At 58.6% G+C, this 19,718-nt stretch overlaps 1 protein-coding gene across 10 annotated transcripts in view; it reads left to right on the plus strand.

Annotated features, from left to right (window-relative positions):
• The window catches only part of NPHP4 (nephrocystin 4), a 140,143-nt gene that overhangs the window by 119,756 nt on the left and 669 nt on the right, over positions 1-19,718 (plus strand). For 8 of the 10 annotated variants that reach the window (XR_014265690.1, XR_014265691.1, XR_014265693.1 and 5 more), the window contains 8 exons: positions 1,483-1,663; positions 4,297-4,422; positions 7,046-7,257; positions 10,939-11,165; positions 11,291-11,477; positions 12,301-12,495; positions 15,406-16,219; positions 16,791-16,876. Coding sequence is in view for 1 of the 10 variants with exons in the window: in XM_082469383.1 (XP_082325509.1) it covers positions 1,483-1,663; positions 4,297-4,422; positions 7,046-7,257; positions 10,939-11,165; positions 11,291-11,477; positions 12,301-12,384; positions 15,406-15,562; positions 16,134-16,219; positions 16,791-16,876; positions 17,905-18,076; positions 18,720-18,899; positions 19,172-19,315 (1,842 nt within the window). In the remaining 9 variants the exon portion in view is untranslated. Of the gene's footprint in view, positions 1-1,482; positions 1,664-4,296; positions 4,423-7,045; positions 7,258-10,938; positions 11,166-11,290; positions 11,478-12,300; positions 12,496-15,405; positions 16,220-16,790; positions 16,877-17,904; positions 18,077-18,719; positions 18,900-19,171; positions 19,316-19,718 lie in introns of those variants that run through there. The other 2 variants (XM_082469383.1, XR_014265692.1) reach the window with 2 other exon arrangements.

Raw genomic sequence — 19,718 nt, forward strand, 5'->3', positions numbered from 1 at the left:
GTCTTCACGTTAACATCTATGTAGAGAAGATGGAAAATTTGTGCAAGTCCAGGTCCTGAGCTGTCAGGTGCTTACGTGGCCTTCTGTGGGTATTTCCTGCGTTACCAGACGCATCACAGCTCGTCGCACTGTCCCCTGTTGTTGGACAGTTAAGCGCCTTTTCCTGGTGGAAACACTGCAGGGAACACCTTGGAGTCACGGTGGCTCACCTCTCCAGCTCAGTTCCTGAGCGGTGACAGCGCCAGCATCGCTGGGGTCTCGCGGTGGTCGCTGCCAGTGCCCGGTTGCCCCCCCGTTCCGCTGCAGTGTCCTCAGCCTGGCCCTGGGACTGCTGCCCTGATCCCTGTGTCCAGCAATGAAGCCGAGGCCCCGGGTCTTGCTGGGACCAGGCTTTCAGCCCAGGTCTGACTCCATCATCTTCTCCCTAAATGAGAACGCCCCAAAGCCGCGTTTCCGAGTCACGAGTGCGCAAATGTGGAGCCTCGGGCAGGGGGCCCAGGGGCCTGGCACGGCGCTCTTCCTGGAAGATGACCAAGGCGCCTGCTTTCCCACCCTTTACGGCGTGGGGAAAAAAAAACCTCTGCGGTTTCCTAGGCGAGACGCGATACCCTGTTTTTATTGGCATCACTGCTCCTGGGGCAGCCGGGCGTCGCTTCTTGCCTTGACTGGCCACCCTCTGGAGGGGTCTTCACCCCGTCTGGCTGCCGAGGCTCCTGGACCGTGAACGTGTTGGCGTTATGTGGACAAGCGCTGCTGAGCAAGCAGGTTCTCCGGAGCTGGAAGCCCCAGACCCACTCAGGAGGGATCTGGTCTGGGCGTGTCCGCCCCAGAGACAGGCAGAGGACAAGTGCTGGAGGGACACGGCCAGAATTCCAGAAGCAGGACCTGAACCTGGCCCCATGCTTCCATTTACGTGTGACAGTCAGGAGGCCTGGTGACGTGCCCGGGCCTCCCAGGAGAAGGGGCCCAGCCCTCCCTCCCGGCCGGCCCCACTCGCTCTTGGGCTCAGGAGAGTTCCGAAGGGTTAAACTTGATTAGCAGAGAAGAGTGGGGTTGGAAAGGACCCTCTTGACACAGCTCCGTCTGCCCTGCGGCCCCTCCTCGGACCTGCTGCCCGCCTTTCTGCCACACTGAAGCCCCCTGTGTCCCGCCCGGGCCTGGCGTGCCCCACCCCTGCCTGGAGGCACATCTTCGTCCTGAGGGGCCCAGTGGAGGCTCCACGGGGCTCCCGCCGACGCGGAGCTGGGCTTCCTCAGCATCCCCCCTTGTTCTGTGCCATGTTCTCATCTTCTCCGCGCGGAGGGGGCTCCATGCAGGTGGCTGCCAGGCCCGCTCGTACATCCCTGGGGTTTGCTCAGTGGGTGAATCGGGATGCACTTTGTTAAGGATTTGGGGGAAAGGCCCGACAGCGGGGACTCGGGTTTTCAGAAGCAGATAGCCCCTGCCTCGGCCGCCCTCTGACCGGTCCTTTCTCCTCCGCAGCACCTCCTCCGCCAAGGGCGCCCAGCCGTTCAGGTCTCGCATGAGCTTGAGGTCGTGGCGACAGAGCATGAACAGGACACCATGGTGGTGAGTGGAGACGTGACCAGGTTTGGCTGTGTCAAGCCCATCAACGTCCACACGGTGGTGAAGGGCCGGCTGCACCTGACCTTGGCCAACGTGGGTAAGAGTCCCTGGCAGCTTTGCTCTTGTTCCTGGGTGGCTACTCTTCTTCCCATTTGGGGCCTGAGCCCCCTCAGGACAGTGGTCACATCATGGGCATCAGCACTCAGTAGGAATTCAGAAGAGCTCTCATTAGCTTGACTACTAATTATGCCCTTGACTGCTGAGCAACTGTCCTTGACCACCGAGCATCTGCCCTTGACCCCCGAGCATCTGCCCTTGACCCCCGAGCATCTGCCCTTGACCACTGAGCATCTGTCCTTCATCACTGAGCATCTGTTCTTGACCACCGAGCATCTGCCCTTGACCACCGAGCATCTGCCCTTGACCACCGAGCATCTGTCCTTGACCACCGAGCATCTGCCCTTGACCACCGAGCATCTGCCCTTGACCACTGAGCATCTGTCCTTGACCAATGAGCCTGTCCTTGTCCACTGAGTGCCTGCCCTTGACCACTGAGCATCTGTCCTTGACCACTGAGCCTTCCCGTGACCACTGAGCCTGCCCTGGACCAATGAGCCTTCCCTGGCACCGGTTGTTTGGTATTCCTGATTTCTGGTCGGGGTTTGGTATTATTAGCTGTCTCTGTCTTGCCCACGTTTTATTTCTGGTACTATCCATGGGACATTGCTGTGACGATCCTCAAATAAGATGACTGGTTTCGGGAGAGTTTCATCTGGAGTTTCAGCTCATAGCACTGCCTCATTATGGAGGAGAGAAGAGAGAACTGTTCCTAAACTTCCACACCACAGAGCTTGGGAACAGAGGGGCAGAGGGACGTGCTTGTTCAGAGCCGAGCACCTTGACCTTACGTCAGATGGTGTCCCAAGGGCTGCTCGTCAGAGACGCCGAGGAAAGCCCCAGTCCTCCTTCCATGTGGGCAGGAGGCTGGGGCTGGGTGTGGCTGGGATGGTCCTGCCTGGACATTCTGGGGGCTCCACTGAGGCCCCTGATGGGACAGGGGACGTTAGGCCGGGCATGCCTGCCTGTGCCCGCCTCAGGGCAGAGGCCGGTGTGAGCCCTCGTGGGGCTAGTGACAAGCCCGCTCCATCCCCCTCGAGGGGACTGAGGAAGGATTGAAAGCAGGACAACACCAAGCCATCTGAGGTTTCTGGACTCAAACCTCTCTGGCGTTTTATTGGGGAATTTTCCATTCCTTACAGCCCAGCCTGATTTTAGACCTCGAGCCCCGTGGGCCCTTTCCACCTGTGCCGACAGCGCGGAGCCGGCAGAGCTGGGACAGAGCGGCAGGCGTGAGCGCGGAGCCCGTTAAGCCAGGTCTGGGGCTTCTGCTCCCGTGTTTACAAATGTAGGATCCAAGGCAGCCTGGAGAACAGACAATATGGAAACGGCAAAACTCAATTAGGTTCTGGAGAAATAAATGAGCTGTGTGTGAGAAGCAGACATTATTCAAAAGCGCCTACGGCTGAGGGGAGTTGCTAGAAGCATTCTGCTTCCAAGATTGTGTTGGTTATTTTTATTTTTAATTCACCAGCCCACAAATGTGCAGTGATTCCAGGTTTTAAAATCTTATCTTCAGAAGAAAGATTAGCTCCATTATGCGTTATCTTAAATTGTCATTTTCATACGTTGCCTGCAAGAGAGAGATAAGCTCGTGGGAAGGAGCCTGAGATACCCAGCCTGGGAGGCCGTGAGGCAGGGGACAGATGCCGCGCGCAGCACGCTTGTACAACGCGGCCACACTGTGCTTTCCTCTGTACATTCTGCAGTTCTTGAACAAAAAAAAAGTGTCGTGGCTTTTGTTTCTTTTTGAAACTGGTTGTTCTGCAGCGCGCGGCGGGCGCGGGCCAGCAGATGGGGTGCTGCTGTGCGGGCCTTCAGGGAGACAGAGGCACGGTCGGCGCCTGCCCGAATGGGGCCCCGCCTCTGCATTCACAGCCGCGGTCAAGTGCCAGGCCGCGGATCCAGGCATCTGTCACCCACGCCCAGGTCTCCTGTGACTCTTTCCGTGGGAGAGGGCCGTCCTCGTGCTTGGCGACTTCTCGGCTCAGGCGAGCTTTTTGACGCCATCTTTTTGCCAGCCTCTTCTGAGGCTTTACGGGGTCATTCATCATTTAGAGATCCCAAGAGCCCCTTTCCTTTCTTTGACCCCGTGATCCTGGCTGTGCGTGTGACCACGGCTCCCCTGGGAGCTCCGCTGCCACTGTATCTGCAGGTCTCCCGTGGGGCCTCCCTGGGGAGGGCAGGCTGCCCTGACCCCCGGCCCACGGTCAGATACCGGGGCTCTCAGGGTGTCTCCCCCGAGGCGTGTTTGGGCGCAGACGTGTGCAGAAGGGCACAAAGGCCTTCTTGGAACAGCATGACACTCGAGGGCCTGACAGGAGAGTCTGCGACCATCCCAGAGCCCGGGGCCGGGCCCCCCAGAGACCTGCCCTGAGCGTCTCGAGCCCCGACTCGTGGTGGGAAAGCAGAGGTCAGACGGAGGAGAGTGGGGACCTGGAGAGCAGGGAGCTCGAAGGAAACGGGCCTCTGCCCACCCACCGTTTCTCTGCTGCAAAAAGAACTCCGACCTGAGAGTGGAAAGTGGGGTTGTGGGCGGGGATCCGGGTGAGTGTCATCGACTCTGTTCTGGTATTTATGTCTCATGCGGGGCGGGGGGTGTTTTTCGTTCAGGTCACTTGTGTGAACGGAGAGTGAGGAGTCCCAGCTCACTGCCACCTTCCAGGTCGCGGGTCATCTCGAATGACGGAGCCACCGGCTTCTCGGGAGGTGGCCTTCTCACGCCCGGGGCTCCCAGACGTGAGTGGAGAGACCGAGGGGCCTACGGGTGGAGGCTGGGGGTTGTGCTCGGGGCGGTGGGCGGGCGGTGGGGCAGAGCGAGAGGCGGAGGGCCGCGTGTGTGTGCATGCGTGTCCGTGTGCAGGAGCACACGCGTGCGCCTGTGTCGTGGGGCCCTGCCCTCTGGATCTGGGGGCCCGAGCCGTGGCTCCGCCTCCGGCTCAGTGACCTGCAGGCCACGTCGAGTCACCGCGTTCGTCAGCCCAGCGCTCTCTAGGCTGGGCCCTGGGGAAGCCACCGGTGTTACTTGGTGGAGATTACAGTCCTAGGAGTGGCGTTTGTTTTCGGGTAGCTGCTCCTCCCCAGGGGAAGGGGACAGGAGGAAAAGGTCAGGATGAATGTAGGCTGTTTTTTAAAAACTAATTTGAAACTCCCCATGTTGGGGAGAAGAGAGGCTCGGGAGATAAAGACCTGGGCTTGTGAAAATATCGCATAACACGGAAGTTTTTCCGTCCCCTTTCAAATGACCCCCCAGACCTGAATGTAAAATACTTGTCATTGGAATGAAAAGTGGGAGGTGCCCTTTGAGGAGCAGCCCCCAGAGGTTGCAGGTCATCTCATGTGAATCGGAAACTGCCATGAGCGTCTTGTGTTGATGGCCCTTGACTTTGTTGGTCTTGAACCTGTGCCCTGGGTGGGAATTCCAGAGCTGCGGGGGTCAGGACTGGGAGGCCTTTGGTGCCATCTTGGAAGGTCTCCAGAATCCCACGAGTCCCCTGAAACTCCTGCCCAAACTATGGGTCCTCGTACGTTTTCTCCCGGGTTGAGCCCAGGAGAGCGGCCCGGGTACATTCAGATGCTCAAAGGGGTCCATGCTGCGTGAGCCCGGCAGGCTGAGAGTCTGTTCCGGACCAGCTTCCTCATTTTAATGTTGAAAAAACTGAGTCACAGAGGTCAGGTGACATGGCCGGTTGTGTGGTTAAGGGTCGTGAACTTGGGCTAGAATCTGGATTTCCTGCTTTGGGGCCAGTGCCTCCCCATCCCCAGCTGGTCCCCTTGGCCACCAAGAGAATGGATGGAGAGCTGGCTCCACGGAGCAGGGAGTGCCTCCCATCCCCCCCCCCCCCCCACAACCAGGGACAGGTACGAGAGGATTTGTAAAACCCGTGGCCCGTGGCCCGGCAGGTCGGGGGCTCCTATGGGCAGCGCGGGGAGTTGTGACAGTGAGGGTTTGCTGAGGGATCCAGAGCCTCTGGAGTCATCAGTCTTCCAATCCCTATTTTGGTCAAAACCAGAGGGCCGGGCACTCCACCAGAAGCCATGTCTCCACCGCCCGGGCAAGGTTCTGGAAGCAGGAAGTTGTGCCGAATTTCGCAAGGTGCTTCCTGGCTTCAGCAGTGTGGTCCCACATGGTCCCATCACCCCCACGGTCGGGCTGATGCAGCCTGAACACACAAGCCAGTTGATCACCCCCCAGCTTGGCTCGTCTCCCACCCTGGCCCCTCCACTCGGGACCGGGGGCCTCGGGCTGCTTGAGCCCGATCCAGGTTGGAGCTCCCGTTCCCATGGAGCTGGACCCCAGACACACGAAAAGTGCCCTTTTGGGGTGGCCACTTGAGACGTCTGCGCCATCTCATGGCACCCGAAGAACCTGGAAATAGCGCTTGTTTACGTGTGATGGAAGGAGAGGTGGCGCGTGAGGGGAAGCTGCTTCACCACCACGTGGAGCACAGCAGCAGGAGGCAGAGATTCTCGAGGGCGGGGAGGGGGCTCCAGCCGGCGGAGTTCAGGCTCGCGGTTACTTCCCGTGGTTCTGGGGGTGCCTGAAGGAAGGACATGATGCTAAGTTGGGGTGTTCCCTCTTACCTGCCGCCTGTGCTGGGTTTACTGATTGTCCGGGACTCTCACGTGTCAGCTTGTGGCGTGGCACGTGCCACGTGTGCATGTCAGTGGCACAGCCAGTGATGGGAGGGAGAAAGTAGCTCTCCTGCCTGCCGGGGCCTGGCCTATCGTGGCTTCTGGTTGTCGGCTACACAGCTTTCCTGTGGGTCTAGGCTTCGAGTAGAGCCCCCGAAGGAGATGGTGCTCTGGGGGCCCAGCCAGCCAGAGGCAGCCGGGTGCAGAGAGGAGAAGCTCTGGGCTCCACCCACCCCTGCTGGCCCGGGCCCTCAGGGCACAACTCATTGGAGCCCCCGATTCCTGATCTGAGCTCGGGCCTCCTGATAACCCGCACCCAGGGTGGGTTTGAGGACCTGACAGGACAGCGTGCCTGAGAGCCCGGACAGTGTGCTGGGCATCGGGGGTGCTTGCTGGGGGGCTGGGGGTGAGCAGGGGCGCCGTCCTGGGCGAGGGCGTCTGGCGAATCCTGAGAGCCTGAGCTTCTACAGTGCTGACCTTCTCCCTAGCGGACCCCCTAGTGGGCATTAATACATTTGTATCTAAGCACCGAGACAGAATCCCTTCTATGTGAGAGGCTGGTAAGGGAGGGACGCCGTGGAGGGCAGGGTGCGTCATTTCCACCTTTACCAGCCTCTGAGGGTTTATGAAAAGCTTGAGGCTTGGCTCTGGAGGGCGTGGAGCCGTGGCTGCTTAGAGAACGTAAACTCTGACCTTTAACCTCTGGCCCTCTCGTTGAACCTTCCAGCAGTGAAAAATGTGGTCCAAGCGCAGAAGCTGGCCGACGTGGACAGTGAGCTGGCCGCCCTGCTCTTCTCGCCCCCGTGGCCGGGGACCCCGCGGCCCCAGGGCGCCGGCCGCGAGGGGGACGCCGTCCGCAGGCGCAAGCTGGAGCGCATGCGGGCCGTGCACCTGCGGGAGCGCGGAGCCGAGCCCGGCCGCTGCGGGCTGGGCGCGCTGGTGAGGCTCCGCCCCCGCGTCCTCGGGAACGCTGCGGGAGCAGCCCCGCCCCCTCCCCGCCCCGCCCCCGCCCCGCCCCTTTCCTGCGGGCTCCCTCATCCTCCTGGTTACAGAACATGAGACCCGACCTCTCAGCCACCGAGGGAAGTTTCCAGGCCAGAATTACTGGCGCGCTTTGCGTAAAAGCTGACTCCTGGGCTCCCCTCCCTTGGTTGGGGGGAGTGTCCTTGGAGCCTAGGCTTTTAGAAAAGCTCCGACGGGGATTCTGAGGGCTCCCCAGGTTTGGGGAGCAGAGCCATGACAACGTCTGCATCACGGGTTGTCAGAGTGATCGATCTTGCCGGAAGAATTCCCACCTTAGACTAAAAATCTAAATAAGACCCTAAGAAGTGGGAGTTTACGGGATAAGGAAGCCACAGGGGCCTTAGGATCCTTTACATTGAGGCAGGCGGGTGTCTGAACAGACGCCGTCCTTCTCAGGGGCCAGGCCTGTGCCCATGGCCTGGCAGACACAGGCAGTGGCCGGCCTTCCCCTGGTGCTCGCAGAGGGGGGCCGTGGAGGGAGGGAGACAGAAATAAACCAACAAGCAAAAGACCATTCAGTCCAATTGGTGGGGGGAGGAGCAGAGCACAGTGGGAGGGGCCCAGACAGCCGGCTGGACCAGCGGGTCCCCGGGCAGAGGGCGGCAGAGTCTTGCTGGCCGAGGAGCAGCGCTGTGGCTGTGGGGACGCCTTGAGGGGAGGCCGGCCGTGGGCTGGGCTTGGGGCAGGCCTCCTCCCCGGCCAGCACCCAGGCTGCTCCCTCCTCGGCAGCCTCTGAGGCTCCGCCAGCTGTCAGCCGGGGACACAAGCGGCTCCCGCTTCCGGGGGGTTGGGCCCCGCGCACGGCAGGTCCTAAGCCCGACAGCTGCCGGTGGTGTTAGCATCATTGTTATTGTGATTCATTTGGTTGGTTTCCTCTTACTTGATATGTTCTTTTTAATTCATTTATTTTTGGCTGCGTTGGGTCTTCGGTGCTGCATGCGGGCTTTCTCTAGTTGCGGCAAGCGGGGGCTACTCTTCGTTGCGGTGCGCGGGCTTCTCATTGCAGTGGCTTCTCTTGTTGCGGAGCACGGGCTCTAGGCACGCGGGCTCAGTAGTTGAGACATGTGGGCTCAGTAGTTGTGGCTTGCAGGCTCTAGAGCGCAGGCTCAGTAGTTGTGGCGCACGGGCTTAGTGGCTCCGCAGCATGTGGGATCTTCCCGGACCAGGGCTCGAACCCGTGTCCCCTGCATTGGCGGGTGGATTCTTAACCACTGCGCCACCAGGGAAGCCCTGATATGTTCTAATAGAGAAATCAACAGCTCAGAGCCCTCATTTTGAATACAGCCGTGAATTTGGAAGTAATTGGATTTCCAAATACAAGAAAAATTTCCACTAAATTGTAATGATTTCCTGGGTTCATAGCCCTGGAGAATTTTGAGGTGAAAGTAACTTGATGTATCAGATATGCGGTAGTCTCTCTCCCTTCCAGCTTTCTCAGCCTTCCTTGAAGAAGGGATGGGAGTTCTATGGAATCAGTGGGTCCTTGGGAAGAGAGTCGACAGGAGCCGTGTCCCGGCTGGCCCTGCACGCGCGTGGTGAGCGTGTGGAACCGTGTGTGACCTCTTGTGAGGGGGGGAGGCTGAGGGCAGCTGGGGTGCAGCTTTCTCTCCCTGATGGTCAGATTCGAGGGAGGCTGAGGGTCTCGGGGCTTCCTGGGGGAGGTGGTGAGCCTGGGGCCAGGAGCACAGAGTGTGGGGCTGACACCTACTTTGGAATCCCTGCGGTGCCCTGGGACAGTCACAGCCTCCCTGTGAGGGTCACCCGGCTTAACCTGTGTGCAGTGCTCAGGACGGCGGCTGCCCTAGCGACAGCGGTCAGTCCCTGCGTCCTCTCTCCTCTGCATACCCTCTACAGGGACACCCCAGCAGCTCCGGGATTGCCCCTCACGCTAGCGAACTGGTGGCACTAGTCCCACGTTCCGTGTTGTCAAAACATGCCAAGTGCCACGGAAGAGAGGACTTTACTTTCCAGAAATGCCAGCACGTGGCCCACGGGTCTCCCTGCCCATCCCTGGACCTGTCACGGGGCCACAGTGCGAATTGCTGCCTCTTGGGGTCTGAGGGGTCCAATACGTGTCATCACCTTTGCCTGCATGGGTTTCGAATTAAGAAAGAAGACAGGTTTATGGCAGAAAGAGACCGAAACAGCACCTCTGTTTTACTGGTGGCTCTAGTCATTGGTAAAGCTGTTGCTGGAGGATTGGCTCGCGTCTGTACGAGTCTGAGCCTGCGGTTAATGGCAGCCTCGCGCAGTCTGGGTCATGCCAGGTGCCCCCACAGGTGGATCCTTCTTTCCAGCCTTTCCACCTGGCCAGGGGCCGTGCGGGCACCTGACGCCCTGGGGCCACACTGTCTCGGCCTGTGGCTTTTACCCACCAGGCCTACGGAAAACCAGGGAGTGGCTGTCACGGTGCCCGCCCGGGTGGTCAGTCTGACGGGCCAGTCCTGTGCCCACCTCCATGTGGCCTGTCCCCTAGGGCCCTCGTCCCAGGGCCTCTAACTGGTGGGCAGTACAGGTTGTGTCCCTGGCAGGTCAGAACAACCCGCTGTCTCAAGTCGAGGTTGAAAAGCCGAGCTCTGTCTGTTTCTCACCCTAAATTACACCTGGCCGTGCTGCCCAGCCCAGCCTGGTAGAGGCTCCGTCCCGTCGAGAAGCTCTGATCATAAAGTACCCACATAGGGAGGCCTCAGATGTCAACATGACCACCCTCTCGTTTTTAAATCCCCAGGGAGAAACTAAAGGCTCAGCTTCAATTCCCCTGCGGGGGAAAGACCAAAGCTTTGGATATTGGAAAGTCAGCCTCCAAAATAATTTAAGTGAGAGGTCAGATTCGGTCCTCACCTTCTGAGTTAGAGTCCGAAGGCCTTCAGATGCCTAGGCCTCCTTGGTTTTGGAGGCCCTCAGCGCCCAGCTGCCTCCCTAGCATGTGGGCATGCCTTCTAGGTCTTGGGCTTGCAAAGCAGCCTCCGACGGGCCTCACTTTTTACTGCAAGGCACCTGAGAAAGATAAGCCTGTCCCCAGCCTCTAGAACACATCTGGGGTGGCCAAGCCCACTGAAACATAAGGCATTTGAAGAAGGAGGTGGATGAAGGACCCACGCTGAGCCCACCAAGACAGCGTGCCTGGGTCTGGACCCTGGCCCAGCTTGAGGTCAGTCAGGTCCGGCCGCAGCCCCTCCTGGGGACTCTGCTCGCAGACAGGGCTCCCGCTGCCACGCCGGAGGCCTGGCCGGTGAGCCGGTCACCCGCCTTAGTTTGGGGACCATTCTTCCCTCTTTTATTGGTAGCTGCTGCTCTTAATTCCCACTGTGCCCTGGTGGGTGGTTGGAGTCTCGGGGGCATGTGGGCAGAGCCCGCCTTCCACGGGTACATCACCTGTGGGCAGAGGGAAGCTGGGGTGCTGTAGATGGGCAGCCCCATTCCCTGTCCCCCGGAGCTGTAGGTGGCCAGTCCCAACTGACCCCGTGTCGGTGGTGGGGGGGGTGGTGATTCCAAGGAGATGTGGTGTTTGGGGCGGGTGGGGAAAGGGCCAGAGAACAGCCCCCAAGCAGCAGGGCACCCGGGACCGTGGCCCCGCTTCGGCCCCTGTGTCCGCAGGCCCAGCAGAGCATCCGTGCCCAGCACGCTCGGGACCTGCAGCTCATCGCCGCCTACCGGGAGCGCACCAAGGCCGAGAGCATCGCCAACGCGCTGAGCCTGGCCATCACCACGCGGCACACCATCCGTGCCACGCTGGGCGCCGCCGAGTTCTTCGAATTCGCTCTCAGGAACCCCGACAACGCGCAGCACACCGTGACCATCGCGATCGACAGCGCTGAGCTCAGGTGGGAGGGCGGGGCGCCCCCTCGGGCCCCCAGCCCCGCCCGAAAGCCGAGCTGGTTTCGCCCTCGCGGGTCCTGGGACCGACCGGGAAGGACATTGTGCTCAGCGCCGTCTCCCCTCCCTCCAGCCTCATCCTGGACGGTCAGGAGTGGCGGTACTTCAAAGAGCTGACCGGCCTGCACACGCCCCTGGAGGAGGACATGTTCCACCCGCGGGGCAGCCTGACCCCCCAGCTCTTCCTACGCCCCCGGGAGATGGTCCACATCCCCTTCAAGTTCCAGACCTTCTCTGCGGGTCCGCGGGCCTCGGCGCAGGTGGGGAAGGCCATTCTTCCTGTGCCGAGGCGGCTGGCTGGGCACCGGGGAAGCCCATTTGCCAAGTAACGTGGGAGATGGGGGCCTCCTGCCGTGCGGTGGGAGGGTTAGCCTTCGGCCGTCCCCCGCCCCACCTGCCCCTCCACACGTCCTGGCACCTACGCTGTGCCCAGCGGCCCCGTGGCTCACCTGCGCTCAGGAAAGGCTGGACCACCTCCTCTTCATTCTCTTTGCTAAATTGGTAAAAGAGCCTTTCTTAAACCTCAGAAGATCTAGTGTTTTCTAAACTCCCCAGTTACTGCCGTTTGCCCGCTTCTCACGTAGCGTTTGCTCCCCGACGTGAACCGCAGAGACTCTGGGGTTTCACGTCAGGGTGTGAGCTAGCGCAGGCTCTGGTAGAGCGGACGCGGCGTGCGCGTTTCTTCCTGACCTTGTGAGTCAGTTGTGTAGGGCAGTGGTCATCACGGAGGCGGGCGTGAGAGGCTCACAGGTTTCAGTGCAGGCTCTTTGGATGCACTTTTGGGGCAAGAGGTCATCAGGACCGTGATGAAGGTGTCAGACCTCTGGCTTCGGGTGGAGCTGGGTTACGGGACCTGACCACCCGCCCCCGCCACTGCTCACACGGCCTCCACTTCCTCTTTGGGGCGGTGGGCTGGTTAATAACAGCAGCCGCCTGGGGTTCACTCTGAGCATAAACGAGACCCCGGAGCCCTGGGCCCAGGGTGGCAGCCGTTCCTACAGGTAGAGGCCCCACTGGTAGGAAGAAGTGCCTGTCACCCTGGGCCTCCATCTCGTGACCCGGGGGCTCCCTGGTTTCTCACAGGCCTCTGCTGAGCTGAGATTCGAGAAGGACACGGACGCTGGGTCACCTCGTAAGTCCAGCACGATGCCCACCAAACACGCCAAGGTAGGGGGGCAGACCGCCCATCCGATGTTCCGAGGTCTTGCAGTGCCAGCCAGGGGTCTTGTGAGAGGACCAGGTGAAGCGTGTCATGGGTTCTGCTGTTTGTTACTTCTGGTAAATAGGACTCAGTCCCATTGCCACCTCAGGGGCGGCTTGTTTGCAGGGCACACTTATCAACCCCCTGCCTGCTGATGGGATGTCCTTAGGGGAGCTTGGGACACTGTCGTTTTGTAGGAATTTCTGAAGTTTTCTTGTTGTTTGTTTGTTTGTTTGGTAGACAGATGCCTTTTGTAGGAGGTTGAAAGTAAAAACAGAAACACTTTTACCCTCCACCCACCACCCCCCCGGGACAGATTTCGGTGCCGTCCCAGACTGAGGACCTGGCAGCCCTGTGTCCACAGCCCCATCCTTGGGGGAGATTTGCTGTGTTTTATTTAAATGTGGAGCCACAGCTTTGCCTTTGTCTGAGGAATATGTCGGCTCTTTATTTAGGGCTATAAATTAAATCTGAGAGGCTAATACATTTTTCCTTACATGAGTTTGGAGTTTTAAAACAAATCCCAGATATCTTATTCAGCGTGTATCTCTAACAGATAAGGACTTAAAAAAAAAAAAAAAACCGGGCTATGTGACATCACTGCCCCCAAATTAGTAACAAATCCTCAGGATGGACTGATGTCCAGTCCATGCTGGTCACTCATCGTATCACGGTCGGTTTGTGGGAGTTGGGGCCCGCTGTCCTCGAGGCTCTGTCTGTGGCGACGCTGGGCGTGGGCCGGCCTCCGTGGGCCAACTACGGCTTCACGTGCAGAGGCCGCGGCGGGTGGCTGTTCCTGGTGGCCGACGTGTCCGCTAAGGATCCACTGCCCACATCCATTATCCCACCAGGTGGAAAACGGTGAAATCCTCTCACTGTTCTTGTACTTACTAGCTGTGACTCTTCTATAAACAAGAGCTTTCCCCCATCAGCCGTTTGGTTACCCTGAATATATTGATACTTAATACCGGAAGGTCAGGATAAATGTTGGGTTCTTTCCCTTTATTTATCAATTTTAAAAATAATGAGTTGTGCCCTGGGAACATCCAAAGATGGTCAGTTTTTGGGGGGTTTTATCATGAACTCGTGGTTTTGTATCTGCTGTGTGGCAGGCACTGGGCTGTAAAACTGTCCTCTCTCTGGCCATACCTTTCAAGTCAGTGCCTGTGCCTTTTTTTTTTTTTTTTTAAACAACTCTTTATTTTGAAATGATCTCAAACTTAGACAAAAGTTATAAGAATAGTGCAAAGAGTTCCCATGAATTATTTACCCAGATTTCCCAGTTGTTGACATTTTACATTTGCCTTATCATTCTGTGTCTATATTTATCCCTATTTTTTCTGAACAATTTGAGAATAAGTTAAGGACAGACTGCCCCATTGTTCCATGAAACTTAGAGCTCATATGTCCTGAAAATAAGGCCACTCTGCTCCATCACCACAGTAGAACCGGGGAAATCAGGAAATGGGCACTGATACAATCTCATCACAGACCCCGCTTGCACTTTACCAAATATCCCAACACTGGATCCCTCACCCACCCAGGCTCCCACGGTGCGTCTGGTGGTCCCGCCCTAGCTTTCCTTGCCTCTCACACCCTCGGTGATTTTGAAGCGCACAGGTCATTTCTGTTACCTGCCGCTTAGTCTGGGTTTGTCTGGTGTTTGCTCGTCGGTGGGTTCAGGCTGTGCATTCAGGGCAGGAAAAGCACAGATGTTTTGCTGTGTTCTTTTCAGAACCTCTTATTGGGAGGGACGCAATGTTGATTTGCTCTATTACCAGTGATGTTAATTTAACTCTCTTATTTGGTTAAGATGGTGTCTGCCAGGCTCCTTCAATGTAAAATCAATTAAGAAGTATTTTATAGTTGATAATTAGAAAGTAATGGGTAAGTATTTTGTCGGGAGATACTCAGGCTCTGTAAATATCCTGCTCCTCATTCAACTTCTGCAGCTAGTTTTAATATCCGCTGATGCTTCTTTTTTTTTTAACTAAAGTGTAGTTGATTTACAATGTTGTGCCAGTCTCTGCTGTACAGCACAGTGACCCAGTTGTACACATAGAGACATTCTTTTTAAAATTTCTTCACTGATGATTCTTGCATGATGGTTACCCATTGGTGACTTTCAGATTTCATCATTCCTTCCATGTTCTAAGTGAGGCAGCACTTGGCCTTCATCCGTTCACTTCTGAAATTTGTTTGTCACCATTATGGACCATGAATTCCTGTTTCATTCAGTGGGTTGTAATTTGTTCCTGTCTTTCTTTGTTTTGCTGCTCACATTGTCCCTGGTCCACCGGTGGCTTCGGCTTCAAACTGGCCCCTCTGTCCTTTTGACATGTCCCTGTCATTCTTGGAGCACTTCCTTCGTGCCCGGCACACAAGATGTTCCAGAGTCATCTTACATTTTCCTCCTCCATTTCTGGAATCAGCCGTTTATCTAAGGCTTCTTTTAGTGGCGAATGGTGTTTAGAAACTAAAGTCTGGGTGCTGAGCGTGCTCATTACGACAGGGGTGCCCTTGCTTCCGGTCCTTCTGAGCAGAGAGAGCTAAGGAGTGTATGTCTGTGTGTGTGTCTATGTGTGTCTGTGTGCACGACAGCTAAATAAATGGCCGGTCATTGTAGAGTTGAAGTCCCAGCGTAGCGGTGAAATTCCGGCAGGAGTGTCAGGGCACAGCTGCCGGGGATGAGGGTGCAGTGGTGGGGCTCGCCTCCCAGCAGATGTGGGAAGAGACGCGCGGGGCAGTGGCTTTCAGGTGATGCTCCAGGAAGGCAGAAGCAACACTGTGGGTCGCTTAAAGACCCAAAGAGGGGAGAATGGTGAAGAAAAACGGGAGACGGTGATCACGAGTTCAGGAGGGGCTCCCTGGCGCAGACGGGCAGGGTGCTGAGGGCGCAGAGGGTGAGCAGTGTGCACCGCGTGCCTGTTCCAAACCCACTAGCCCTCGTGTGGGTCCTGATGCTGTGCCACCTGCTCTCCCGGCAGGTTCTTTTCCGCGCAGGCAGCGGCAAGCCCCTCGCCGTGCTCTGCCTGACCGTGGAGCTGCAGCCCCACGTGGTGGACCAGGTCTTCCGCTTCTACCACCCGGAGCTCACCTTCCTGAAGAAGGCCATCCGCCTGCTGCCCTGGCACACGCTTCCAGGCAGGTCCCGCCGTCCCCACGGCTGGCATTTGGCAGGTTCAACAGGTGGAAAAGGCTTCTCCCCAAGGGTGACAAGTGGTGTCCTTACGTCATCCTGCGATGCTCTTTAACAACACAGGGCACAGCTGTAAATTCTGCCACTCGCCTCAGTCGTTTGATCATTTGACATGGTGACCTTCTCACCTCCTCTGAGATGACAGGCGCCCTTGGCAGGCTGATTCCATTCTGAAATCCACAGCCCTGGGAAGGTTGCCCGGCCTCGGGTGTCAGGCTCTGCTCTGGCCCCAGTCCTGAGCCTGGAGAGCTCTCTGGGCTCCCCTCCACCTGCTGATTCATTTCCAGCTGGTGCCTTTAGAACAGATCCGAGCCTTTCACGTCTGGCACTGGCTCCATGGCACCCCCGCTTCCTTTTGGTTAGTCTCTTGGGGTGAGTCCCCGGGGAGGCGGCTCGGAACGGAAGGGCCGGTGTCCACGCAGGCGGCAGTGTCCATCCCCCAGCAGGGTTCACTGAACACCTGTGATGGCCCAGGCTTTCGGGAAAAGACATTTGTTGTGATATTCCCCGCTCCAGGTGCTCCCATGGGGATGCCCGGTGAGGACCCCCCAGTCTACGTACGATGTAGTGACCCGAATGTCATTTGCGAGACCCAGAACATGGTAAGTTCTGTAGCGCCCTCCCGGGAAAATCCTTCCCCACCAGGTCCTGCCCACTATCTGCACCCCTGGTCTCCTGCAGCCTCTTCATTTGAGGGTTTTGCTTAAGTGGTTTCTTTCTAAGATGCTGAAGGGCTACTTCGACATCCTCATGAGAGCTTTATGAATGAGTTTTCATTTTTTCTGCTAGCAGATCACTTCCTTGATTATCTGAATTTAAATTAAAAAAAAAAAAGACATGAGGCAAACTGAATAAAGTGAGTGGTGATTAAGGCACTTATTAATTGCCTTTGTGTAAGGATAACGGCCATAATCATATTATGATTGGTTAGGAAACTGGGTAAAATCTCCTGCAGAATATAATTATTAAACTCAATATGAAATCAAGAAGTTAATGATTTTTCTCTTTTGCAGTGACAAAAATAGTGAATTCTGATGAGTACAGAAAATGAAAAACGTGTTAGGGGGAGGGGGCCTGGTTCACACCTGCATTTGCTTCCTGCGGACTTGGGGGGCTGGGGTCAGAGCAAAGAGGCAGTGGTGTGGCCGTGACGTGCCCCCCGCTGTCTGGCAGGGCCCCAGGGAGCCCCGAGACGTGTTCCTGAAGGTGGCCAGTGGTCCCAGCCCGGAGATCAAAGACTTCTTTGTCACCATTTATGCGTGAGTACGTGGGCCCTGGTGGTCTGGAGGGTGGGTAAAGGGGGTGAGGAGGCAGGCTGGGGACTGCTGGTGGCAATGGAAGTGGGCCAGCCCTGGCTGCCTCTAAACTTGTGACGGGGCTGGGGGCCATCGGGCCTTTGGCCACATGAAGTGAGGTTCTCAGACCGGCCGGGGCATTGCAAGGGCGCCTCTGCTCAGAGCGGCACCACAGCCTAAGGGACACGTCAGGAGCCCAGCCAGGAGAGACTCGAGGCTGCTTCTGCCCCAGCACAGTGCCAGGACGGCCCAGGCAGCCCTTGTCCCTGGGGTTCCCTCCCCGAGTCCGAGGGAATGCAGGCAGCGGTCCTGCCCAGGCCCCCCAAGGGGAGGTGGAAGGTGGCATCATTTCCTTTGATGCCCGAGGACTGGGTGAAATGACCCCGGTCCCTTTACCTTTTCCCGTAAGTCGTATCTCCCAGCCCTCGAGACCCTTTAAAACCGGTGCAGGCTGGAGGGTTTGGTGCAGCCCACCTGGGAACGGGCGGGGGTCTCCTGTGCTGAGTGCCCACCCGGCTGAGGGGCAGCGCCAGGCCTGCACCTGCTGTGTGGTGGCCGCAGAGTGTTGTCCTGACGGCCCGTGGGCAGGTGATGCTGAACCCCATTTACAACCAAGGGTCAGTGTCCTCGGGCACCAGGCAGCTAACGCGGGCCCCAGGCTCAGGCCCACGTGACCTCCAAGCCCACGTCCTCATCCACGCTGTGCTGCCCGTGGACTTTGCTCCAGGCCTGGTTTGGGATTAAGCTGGTCTAGGTGCACATCTGCAGAAGCCCACGTTGCCATGCCTCCAGAGTATCTGTTCAGGGTCAAAGTCACGCAGAGGCCGCAGCCCCGCCTGAGAGCTTCCACCTCAGAGGGAAGGTGGCCGAGCGGGTGACGGCGGCTGGGCCCCAGCCCGCCCTCCTGGCCGCCTTTTCAGCCTCCTCGGGGCTCCTCTCCCGCGGTTGGTGTACTGCCCTCGCCCGACCGTGAGTGGCTTCTGCCCGTGCAGGGACCGCTGGCTGGCGACGCCCGTCCAGACCTGGCAGGTCCACCTCCACTCCCTGCAGCGCGTGGACGTCTCCTGTGTCACAGGCCAGCGGACCCGCCTGGCCCTTGTCCTTCGGGGGATGCAGACAGTTAGGAAAGTGAAGGCTTTCAGCTCCCACCCGCAGGAGCTGACGGTATGGCCTTCGGCGGGGGTGCGTGGGGTTGGCTGTTGGGTTTTGCGGGTGTCCCCTGGCCCCTCCCCATCCTTGCCCACCCCGGGGAGGGGGTGGGAGCTGGGCTGCGGCCTGGTGGTCGGTCCTGAAGACTTTGATAGAGTCTTCATTCAGATCCCCTTTATCAGATGTGCCGTTGTGGGATGAGAGACACGTAAGCCCTAAAGGTGAATTTGTAGAATTGTTGGGAGGTAAATATTAACAGATACTCCGGAATCAGTGCGGCTGCAACCGTACATCTGGATAACGAGGGTGACGCGGACGCCCTGACAGCAGGCCAGGCTTCAGAGCTGGGGATGTAAGCTCTGTCTCTCCTGAGGCCACTCTGACACTTAGAGCGTCGCGCTGTGTGGGAGGGGACTCGCCCCGCACAGATGGGGGCACAGACTGTGACCCGCAGGCATGGGTGCTGGTGGTGAGGTCCGCTCTGGCCTCAGATCGGGCCTTCTTACCTCTGACCCCACGCAGGCCAGGGGACCTCCTGCCCAGCACAGGGGTTCCCCTGGGACCCGCTCAGCCCCTGGGCTGCACGCCCAGGAAACCCCTCGTCTGCACGACTCGAGGGGCTGCCTCCCGACCTGCTTCTCCTCTGTTGTTCCTGAAGACGGACCCCAAAGGCGTCTTCGTGCTGCCCCCTCACGGGGTTCAGGACCTGCATGTGGGCGTGAGGCCCCGCAGGGCGGGCAGCCGCTTCGTGCACCTCAACCTGGTCGACGTGGACGCCCACCAGCTGGTGGCCTCGTGGCTCGTGTGCCTCTCCTGCCGCCCACCCCTCATCTCCAAGGTCTGACGTGAGACGCGATGGGCCACGTGGTTCGGGTGGTGTGTCCTGTGACCTGGCCTGCCCAGATCCAGGCCGGCGTTTCCTCCTCCCGGCCCCTCTGGCTGGGGGCCTGGGGGGTGGGTGTTTCCTCCTGTACCGTGAGCCCCGCGACTGGTAACTCGGGGGGCTTGTCTGCCGTATTTATCCAATGTCTGGGGCCCAGGAGTGCAGGGCAGGCTTGGGAAGAAGTGGCTGGAGAAGGAGCCCGGGGCCAACTCCTGCCCTCCCCACAGGCCTTTGAGATCACACTGCCTGCCGGGGGTGGGAAGGGCGCCAACAAGCGCATCACCTACACCAACCCCTACCCCTCCCCGAGGGCCTACCGCCTGCACAGCGACCACCCGCGCCTGCTGCAGTTCAAGGAGGACGCCTTCCAGGTGCGGGGCTGCACGGGGTGAGGGGCCTGGGCGCTGCTTCTCCCGGGACCCTGCCTCGGGGGCGGCGTCAGCAAGTCCTGGGGGACAACGGCCTGTGGCCCCCAGGGGCACCCTCTGCTGAACTCTGCCAGGCCTCTGACCCCACACCCAGGCCCCGGCGGGGGCAGTCCTGGGGACGACCTTCCCTGCAGTTTTGCAACAGTTTTATCCAGACTGCCTGGCAAGTTAGGCCTTTATCTCCTGTGACTCGGGGAAAGTGAGCAGCGGCTCGGGCGGACCCGGGTCTGTCGCTCGGTGGAGGGTTTAGTGACGCGTCTCCCGGGGCTTGGGAGGAGCAGCCGTGAGGGCTTCGACAGTAACACTGGGAAGCTTGACTCAGAGCATGAGTGTACGTCCCGGGGCC

This window comes from Balaenoptera physalus (genome assembly GCF_965194825.1).
Source record: "Balaenoptera physalus genome assembly, chromosome: 1".
Lineage (NCBI taxonomy): Eukaryota > Metazoa > Chordata > Mammalia > Artiodactyla > Balaenopteridae > Balaenoptera > Balaenoptera physalus.